Source organism: Barbatula barbatula (genome assembly GCF_947034865.1).
Source record: "Barbatula barbatula genome assembly, chromosome: 2".
Classification (NCBI taxonomy): domain Eukaryota; kingdom Metazoa; phylum Chordata; class Actinopteri; order Cypriniformes; family Nemacheilidae; genus Barbatula; species Barbatula barbatula.
Window position 1 is genome coordinate 14,437,838 of NC_136767.1, and position 10,427 is coordinate 14,448,264.

Sequence of the window (10,427 nt, forward strand, 5' to 3'; positions counted from 1 at the left end):
GTAAGTGTAGTTTTCTTGTAAAACGGTCAAGTCACTCCAAACGCATAACAAAACAGGCAGATGCTCAAAAGAAAACACGTCGTTTTGTGTATGCGAAACAATTAAGCGTAATGGTTAAACCCATATTCATTTTCTATCGTTTTAATGACTTTCAGGTATAATAATGTAATGTATATATTTACAATCTGTAGTTGTATGTTTGCTTTATCCTGACGCGATGCACGTCATTCACCAGTGAACTACATTTCCCGCAATGCCTTCTGAGCGCTATTTGCCTTATGGTTGGTTCTCGGTTTGTGTCACTTCCCGCCGCTGAGTGTGATAGAAAGCAGTCTGTGCTCCGTTCAACGTAAGTCATTCATTTAGCTTACAAGCGACTACCAAACGTTCCGTTGTAAATGCGCTGTTAATTCAAAAAACAGACATTGCGTTTTTATAAAAGATCGGCCACATTATAACTATGTAAACGGAAATGTGTATTTTACGGCCTTGCTTTTTCACGTTAGTTGTTGGATGGACGGTCACCTGAACAGTCGATGTTGAGATGAGCTTGTGTTAGTGTTGTTTGATCAAAGCCAATTAAGACAATTTAATGTCATTATTCCCAGATGAGGGGGTAAATCGCTTAAGCGAAGTCATCATCGATCGAGAAAGCCACAACTCCGTTTCTCACTTGTGGTCGATATCATTTCGACCCAACTGACATCCTCTTCGTGTTCTGCGATCAGAATGTCGTGTCGATCCTTTAGAGTCAATGCAAAATTCATGTAACTGAACAACAACTATTAAAATCGTGATTTGTATAGAATAGGTTTGTGTGAAAAAAGGTGACTTAGACTCTACTTTTTTAGTAAATCATAGTCGTTGATAACTGTAGTGTTGACTGCCAGTGGACCGGAATCTATGATATTATATTTGCTGACTTCTAATGTAAAGTAAAAGCCGATAAAAAATCTAAAGCATTAGGTATAGTGTCAGCATCAGAAAAGATGTTGGATGCTACATGCTGTTGGCATTTTGTAAAGATTACTACGAAATCGCATTAAATCAAAGTACGTGCTTATTCTATTTAGGTGTGTACTGTAAATGTCTCCAGTTTTTGTCGATTTCTCTCTTACCATTATTAACTTCTATTACTCGCCGTGTGGGGGCAGTGTTCAATCATATTTGTTTTCAGCAGCATGCCTAAATCAAAAGAAGTGCTGACTTCTACTTCTGGTAGTGATTCAGCGAGTGACACAGAAACAAAGGTATGTATACGCAAATTTTAGGTCACATACTTGTAATACAATACAATATAATGATTATAGCTGACGGTTAAACACGATTCTGTGCAGTGGCCACACACTGGCTAACTTGTCATCTTTTTAATGAAGGCCAAAAGAAAGAAGGCAAGTGCTCCTGAGAAGCCTGCAAAAAAACAGAAAAGCGGAGAGACTTCCAGGCCAAGCGCCTCTGCTAAGAGCGACAGAAACAGTGATGATAACATGTTCCAGGTTGAGTTTTCAATAATTCTTATTAATTTGCATTCTTTTAGTATCCGTGGTTGTGAGTTTATACAGGTTTTAATATGTGGCAGATTGGAAAGATGAGATACGTCAGTGTCAGGGATTTCAAAGGAAAAGTTTTGATTGACGTTCGCGAATACTGGATGGACCAAGCTGGTGAAATGAAGCCTGGCAAAAAAGGTAATTATAAACAGATTTTCGGGTTTGTTCTGTTATTGCTACCTTTTCTGTTGAGACAAAAACACTGTTAAGATAAGATTATTTTTGTGTGTCTTTTCATTGTTGGGTCATGGTCTGTTTTTGTTCTAATACTTGCAGGTATTTCATTAAATCCAGAGCAGTGGAACCAGTTAAAGGAACAAATGTCAGACATTGATGATGCAATTAGAAAATACTAAAATCTCTCTGTACATTGAATAATTGGTCAATTCTTTTTAGGATTACACTTTTTTTGTGCACGGGGACTCTGACTCAAACTGTGACCCCTTTTCAATTTACATGTTTGATGTTAAATATTTTTTGTTTTGTTGTTGTTGTTGTTGTAGTAGACTTCCAACTGTGTATTGTTTGTTGTTGACGTGTTTGCATAATAACTCTTGAATGGGTGATTATTATAATACTATAGCTGCATTGTCATCATTCTCTGCCTATGTTATTAAAAAGGCTTTGTTTGGTTTCGAATCTTCAGCGTGTTTGACCTCTTAGTGTGTATGACTTGAATACATATACACAGCGGGGAAAATTAATATTGAACACGTCACAATTTTTCTCATTAAATATATTTCTCAAGGTGCTGTTGACATGAAATGTTTACCAGGGGTCCGCTTCAATAAGGTGGCTCAACCATCTATAGGTTAAACTTTGAACTCGGAGTTGGTTTACTTAGAAATTCGAGTGTTTGGTTTCAGAACAGCTGATTTGAGTTCGATCAATTGACTCCGGATATGCTTACCTTGGGTTAAGCGCGGTGCACCACGACTAAAAAAAGCCATCATCAATGGAGCTCCGATATTATGATTCGCCATGGCAACTGCACCAAAAAAGCAACATGGCGGCAGAAAGCACTTTAGAGCGAAGTACACTTTCTGCCCTGCATACAGTGGATTTACTTATGTGCTGAAAATGACTTTTTTAAATTAATAAAAAGATAAATGTACAAATAAATTAATCTTTAAATGTATGAAACAACAGAAATAATTTTTATTTGGTGATCAGTGCTCAAGTTTTGCTAATGAGTGTCAAGGACAGCTGTAGGGCGTCAGACTCTCTTGCAATGTTAGACTGATCTGTGGTTCCAAACCTGCTCTAAGCAGATTTGAGTGGGAATGGCTTCACGTCTAAATTAATTGTTTATTACCTTTATCGCTTTGTTTAAGCATGTATGTATGTATTTATTAATTTCTTTATTCATGAAATTTATTCACTTTATTAAGTCATTGCTCATCGTCCATAGAAAATGATGGCTGTTGTTATTGATGTAATGATAGTTGAGATATATTTTGATATATCTAATTCACTCTAAAAGAAAAACTGTACAGTTTTAGTAAAACTGCACAGGGAGATGATAAAATTCTCTTCGGGTCCAAAATGGCTCTCCTGAAATCAAAGTAGGCCTACATCCCTATGAATTAATGCAGCCTCTTCATGTACTTAATCCTCTATAAAAGCAAATATGACATTTTAGTCACTGAGATGGTCACTGTGTGATCAAAATGTGTGCCATGAATGGCTGTATTACTGAATTAATGAGGTACACCACTTGCACTTTAAAAGAGGGTTGGAGATCCAAATAAACTCAGTTTACCAAAGAAAACCTGCTCACGACCAGGTTAGGTTCACAGAGTAAAGGGCCATTCACATTATAACGATAATTATAAAGATCAGAACTGTAACTACTATATTTGCGTAATCACAAGCGGACGATAACAATAACGTTATGTTTATTTTAAGCCTGCACGCTTGCAGTGTTCTCGGTCACTAAAAGGAATGTAGATGACATGCTGATGCTTTGAAGGTTTGCAGGCCGAAGGTGCGCTCATGTCCGGGACGTAAAGCATATATTTTGCCAGATTTTGCTGACTCAAGCGTTACATATCTGATATCCCACAGTAAACACACCGCTTTCCGACCACAGTCTTTAATTCTTACATAAAGTCTGCGTTGCAATCACCAATACTCAAACATTATCTGCCAGAAACTGTTTGATGTTTTATCGTTCATCAGCTGGGAAAAATCTTTCTCAACTATAATGTTCTCTTTATCGTTGTGCTTAGTTATGGTGTGAATCCCACTATTCTCCTGAATTAAGATATTTATAGTTGTATAATGTGAACGGCCCTTAAGTTACTATGGTTACTGACTATGAGTACCTCTCTTTTAGAAACGGGTTTGACATACCTAGCATTCTGAAAAGGAAAACTCAGAGTTTCCCTAATTTCAGAGATTATATAGTCACTTTCTGAAACGGCCCCAGATGTTGTCAACATCCCAAATAATCCATACATACAAAGAAAACAAATAGCCTTAAAAAAGTTTTATGTAATAAAATAGAATGACACAGGGGGAAAGTATTGAACACGCTTACTGAAATGCATTTAACACTTTGTACAAAAGCCTTTGTTGGTAATGACAGCGTCAAGAAGCCTCCTGCATGGAGAAATTAGTCGCAAGCATTGCTCAGGTGTGATTTTGGTTCATTCTTCCACACAAACAGTCTTCAAATCTTGAAGGTTATGTGGGTCTCTTCTATGAACTCTGATCTTTAGTTCTTTTCGTAGATTTCTATTGGATTCAAATCAGGTGATTGTCTGGGCCATTCTAGCAGCTTTATTCTCTTTCTCTGAAACCAATTGAGAGTTTCCTTGACTGTGTGTCTGGGATCATTGTCTTGCTGAAAAGTCCACCCTCGTTTTATCTTCATCTTCATCTGGTATATGGTAGATTTATCAAGAATGTCTCTGTACATTTGTCCATTCATCCTTCCTTCAATTATATAAAGTTTGCTAGTGCCGTATGCTGAAAAACAACCCAACACCAATATGCTCCCACCCCCAAACTTCACTGTTGAGCGTGCATGCAGGTTGAGTGGGTTACCTATTGTTTTCTTTTAAACAATTGTAACTGTTAATTCCAGGTCTTTCTGAAGATCTCCACAAGTGGTCCTTGACTCTTGGACCACTCTTCTGACTATTCTTTTTACTCCTCTGTCAGAAATCTTGCGAGGAGCACCTGGTCGTGGTTGGGTTATGGTGAAATTATGTTCTTTCCACTTCCGGATTATGGCCTCAACAGTGCTCACTGGAACATTCATAACTTTAGAAATCCTTCTATAACCAATGTCATCAGCGTGTTTCGCAACAATAAGGTTGCAAAGGTCTTGAGAGAGCTCTTTGCTTTTACCCATTATGAGATGACAGCTTGGTAATGAGACACCCTTTTATATGTCATCAGTTAAGGCTGAACCAGCTAATGTTACTTTTCATTGACAAGGGGCAGGATTGCTTTCTAATTACTGACAGATTTCAGCTGGTGTCTTGGCTTTCCATGTATTTTTGCACCTTTTTGTGTTCAATAGAGGGTATGGCTGTGTCATCACTTTACCAAATGAACACCACATGAGCACGCCATGTTATCATACGTTACTTAATTTGTGAACTTATTTGTTTTGTTTATTTTAAATGTACTGATTATTTGAATTGTTACCGACATCTGGTGAAAATGTCATTTCAACAGCACCTTGAGAACTGTGAAAAATGGTGACGTGTTCAAAACTTATTTTACCCACTGCACCTAATAGCTATAAACCATACTGACGCTTTATACATTAAAAGTCGATTCTGACACTAAACAGAAATGTAATACAAAAAAACAACTGCGTTTTGCACTTCATGATGCTTGTTTTTGTGGAGTCTTGATTGCTTGGGTTTACTTTACTTTACTTTGTATATGAGCTGGAATTGTAATGATCAGTACTCAAACAACATGGACCAGACTCCAGAGTAAAAAAGAACAGTCCTTTTAGTTGACTGTCCAGGAGAACCACCTTGCATTAAATTGCATTTGCCAAAATTAAATCACTGTCTCAAAAACATGGCAGCCACTGTATTGCCAGCACGTCTTTGCGTGCAAAGCAAACATTATTCAGACAGTTTTTGCAAAAGGTAACTGCAGTATGTACACAGTTGTTTTAATGGGCAGTGCTCGGTATCGTCAATGCAAAGAATACAATTAAGTTATCCTTTATATCCAAGAATTACCTGTTTGTATTTATTTTTATTAGAAAATGCAACTAGTTGCCAATGCAATAGAAATTCTCTTGGTACTTGTAAGTTATCATCATATATCAAAGCATGTTTGCGATGAGTGTACATCATTTACATTCTAAGGTTCACATCAAGGTGTGCTTTAGAAAGGATATTATATTGCACTGTTTCATTGGTAGCACTTCTGGTTACTATGGAGATCTTTTGTTTCCAGAGAGGTATTAATTTCATGATTCTGTCATCACCTCCACCTTTCCTTTTGTGACCAACTGCATGTGCACATTGTAAAAACTCTAAAGCTACCTTTTCTGAGCACCTGATATGCGTGAAAGTTGGCATCCAAAACCATTGCTGGTATGTTAAAGACAGCGGATAGTCTAGTGGTGGCTAGACCACATTGACTATAAAGGTTGACATGGTGTCTATGTTTAGATTTCTTGATAGTCTCTACACAGCAACGTCCGTTTAAGCTGTGTGCATTACTTTCAAGAAGACGACACATTAGTTACAGAAAAATATTGAGGTACAAAAACGTTAACGGAGAATGTCATCATTTACTCGCCCTGTTGTCATGTTTATCGTGTGTGATTTCCTTTTGCAAAACACGAAAGAAGATATTTAGAAAAATGTTGGTAACAAGAAACAGTTGATACCCATTGACACAAAACAAATGCAAGTCACTGGGGACCAACAGGTTTCTGTTACCAAAATTATCCGAAATATCTGTTCTGCAGAAGAAAGAAAGTCATACAGGTTTGAAATGAGTAAAACATTTGAGAATTTTTATTTTGAAGGTAAACCGTGTTAGAGATAAAAACTGACAGCACCACTAGGTGGCACCAGTGCTCTTTACAAGACATTTTTGTATTTTCTCCAGTTAGTCGTACTGTTAGCGGATTTCTTTACACAAACAGCTACCAACATGTCTTGACAATAACACAAAGGTTAAAATGACTGTCCATTGCTTTATTTACAATTTCTAAATATTTTCTTTAACTTACAATCCTAACCATAACACTGCAATTCTGAACACACGCTATTTGAGGTTCATTGATGTGAATTTCTTTCCATCACATGTTAGTTGTTGATAGGAAAGGAATTTCTTGGCATTGCATCAAACACAGTTAATGCAGAAGAATGTCCATTTTCTGTGATAGGTATGTCATATAAACACATTTAACCCAATGATCTACATTAAGAAACATTCGGTTGATTAATTCTAACACTAGCTATGCTTTGATCTGCAATCATTTTATTAAAACGACGTTCTCAGACACGCACACATAATGCAAGATTTCAACCATCTGCCCACTTAACAGGAATCGAGAATCGGGTGCTGGAAGTACCCATGAGTCTGGAATAGAGAAAGGTGGACATTATTTGCGTTTCTTCATGCCTGTTGCTTTGAATGTTTTTTTATTTTTTTATGATGGATTGAGGGATATGAAGAACATCCTTTAGAGAAAGCAGAGTTGGTTGTGTAGCTGTAGTTAACTAGTGGACCAGCGGAGCACTTTAGGTCACCGATGCCTCAAAGTCCAACATCTGCTTCCATTTGAGGGGTCTGCTGTACGTCTGGTGATTGAACATGCTGTAGTGTCTGTGGTTCTTGGACTAGCTCTCGTGTCATTGGAACCTTGAGTATTGCTTTGCATATTTCAGCACTTCAGTTTCAGGTTGTGTTTTCATCTGGACAAAGGAACATGCAGGGGTGTGCCGCTCATCTCTGGGCTTATATCAAACCAAAATTTTAGGAGAGAACAAGGCGTGAGGAAACCCTTTCAGCCCGGTTTTGATGAATGTCTCTGCCTCTGTTGTTTTACTCCGTAGTGGCTAATATAACGGATACTGTTTCGTGGAAGGAATTCGCTCTTCCATTGAGATGTGAAACGCATATTGATTACAGGGCGCCTTGAGTTTCCTGTCCGTGACAGGGATGGTATTGGCCGAGACCTGATTTGGCTGTGAACTATGGCTATATTTTGCCAATTCGTCTACACTTGAATTATCTTTACAATGGACAAATGATATTAAGAAGTTTACAAGCCAGAAGTCCCCCTCTTGACCCGCCGGCAAGCATAAAATCATTCATCTTTAACACGCCAGAAGAAAAACAAGTCCACTAGACTACGACTTGAATTATACAAATCCGCTTCACCCGGGGTGAAATGTTCTTGGTGTGATACATTTCAGCCAAAATGTGCTGTTATTCTGTGGACGTCATTCTGTGTATTGTCTTAAGACAATTTAAAGTAGGGAGTGTGTCGGGGAAGTTTGTATCCTGACTGGTTTTGTGGAATGTCCAGTGAGTGTCAGTTTAATAATGGTTGCCGTTGTCTTTGGCATAGATCTGTGCTGGTTACATGTGAGGTCATCTGGGTGAAGTTGCCACATAAAGTAAGTGACGATAGATCAAAACAAGCACTTAAAAGTAGTCAAGCAATGAAGTATAAGGATCAATCATTGGTTTGCTGAGTGTCGTCACAAGGAAAAACAGACATCCAGAGATAGGGCATAAGGATTCTGTTTAAACATAGTTGAAACTAAATTAAACATTTCTAAACTTTACATTTTTTCCCCCAAGTGGTGGATAGTAACAATGTTTATGTGCATCGTCTGTACTTTATTACAGTATTTTGTATTTTACCTAACTACATTTCATAAAACAAACACAATACCCTTTTGAAAAGAAAATATATTTTTTTCTATATTAACTGCCGAGATATTAAATCAATTCAAACAGTATTTAATACAATAAAGAATAATACATTGTAAATTTATTACAATATATTGAATAATGCATTAAGGAATTGTCATTCAACCTATGAAGAAAATCACAAGCGCTTGGTTTCAATATACAGTATGGAAATATATTGTTTAAAACATTGCATTATCTTTTTCACTATATGCCCATATACTGTATTTAGTCTGAAGAATGCCCGCTCCAAGACATAATAGCAAAGTCATTCATGAACGATTATTATGTGCTTGTTGAATTCAGCTTAAAAAATACTGTATGATCCAATGACGGCTCTCGAATCAACAACTCGCTGATTGAAGGATTTGTTTAGAGTAAGTCTGCATTTAGCAAGTGATTGAATTATTCAGATCTGACTTCAAATAAGCAAGAAGATCCTCATAGCTGTGCATGCGAATGATGAAATTGAGTTACTTACTTTAGTCCTGATAAATAACTCAGTTCTAAAAGATCTGTTTTCCAAAATTGTAATTGTTTTATCTTTTACACAGAAATTTCTATCCTGTATGACGTTATTTATTTTACAGAACACAGTAGAAGATATTTTGAAGAACGTTAGTAACCAAACAACACTGGCCCCAATTAACTTCCATTGTATAGCCACAAGTACACCTATAAAAACAAACCATATGTGACCCTGGCCCACAAAACCATGGTAAGTCATAAGTAGCACGGGATTTGTTTTGGCAATTTTCTGTACAAAATTATAGATTTTTCTTTTTTGCCAAAAATTATTGGGTACATTAAGTAAAGATCGTGTTCCATGATCTTTGAAAATTCATGAAGATATATAACTTTATTTTTGTGAGACTAGATTACAGAGTTATAAATATCTGCATAAACGCAAAGCTTATTTAATCACTTTGATGTATAAATCTCAATACAAAAGAATTGACCCATTAGTCTGGTTTTGTTGTTCAGGGTCACATAGCCTACACTCAAAATATAATATTTTGTGGTCACCAGAAGAAAGATTTATGTATAGGTTCCGTTTTCGAGAGTGGTCTCTCAACATTGCATATATCCCCTGAAGTCTTATTGGATAACACCAGTTAAAAAACTGGCCAATTGTCGCTAGACATGCAACAGTATGCAAATACTGATTAACCATCCTGGCAGTATAAATACGGTGCATAGCGTCATTACCTCAGAATCCCCTCTTTCACGTTGCCATCGTTTAAGACGCAACTGGAGACTTCACCGCATCCGATTTTTTTCTGTTGTCTTTGCCCCATTGACCCGCCGGAGACCCACGAGCACTGCATTGCCTGGCTGGGCATGCTTGCTGAGGCTGTCTTCTGCAAGGAAGGAACATTGCAGGAACATTGCTTGTGGACTCTTCGGGTCGAGGCACAATGCTGCCCCCTCATTCCATGAGGTAGGACTGACGACCCGGCCCAGTGCCGCTGTCATCTCTCGTTGCCTCATTACCCAGTCCTTTTTGTAGGGGATAGCCTTCGCCCCCGCCTGCTATTGCTGTTTCCTTCGCCGTTGAGGAGAACGATGACTCCATGTCCTCAACTGGACCTCTCCAGAGGAGTAGGCTAAAAGTAAGTTTGACTACTGGTTCTTCTTAGCGTTCCACCATCAGGCTGCACCAAAAAGGAGTAAACCATTTTTTCCCGATGTCCTCAAACACATGTTGAAATTGTGGTCTGCCGGTTCACGCTGCTATGCAGGCCATGTTAGCCCATGTGGACGGGGCTGAGGCCCACGGTTACTTGCGCTTGCCCCCTTTCGAGGAGACTCTCGCCGCTCATCTGTGCCCTTCCTCCAACTCGTTGGGCACGGAACAAGCCCTGCCGTTGAAACCTTGCAGGCTCACCATCCACATAACAGACAAGGCTTACACCTCTTTTGGGGTAGAGGCTTCCGCTTTGCATGCAATGCCGTTGCTGC

General features: G+C 38.2%; 1 protein-coding gene across 2 annotated transcripts; it reads left to right on the forward strand.

Moving 5' to 3' along the window:
• The first annotated feature begins 14 nt into the window (after positions 1-14).
• sub1b (SUB1 regulator of transcription b) lies at positions 15-2,183 on the forward strand. 2 transcript variants are annotated; one of them, XM_079481405.1, is made up of 5 exons: positions 15-349; positions 1,181-1,250; positions 1,377-1,496; positions 1,580-1,688; positions 1,827-2,183. In XM_079481405.1, the coding sequence occupies exons 1-5, from the start codon at positions 279-281 to the stop codon at positions 1,904-1,906; spliced, it is 450 nt and encodes a 149-aa protein (XP_079337531.1). In that variant the 5' UTR covers positions 15-278; the 3' UTR covers positions 1,907-2,183. The 2 variants fall into 2 exon arrangements, with proteins under 2 accessions (XP_079337531.1, XP_079337532.1); XM_079481406.1 differs by having other exon boundaries at positions 307-349; positions 1,155-1,250.
• The last annotated feature ends 8,244 nt before the right edge of the window (positions 2,184-10,427 follow it).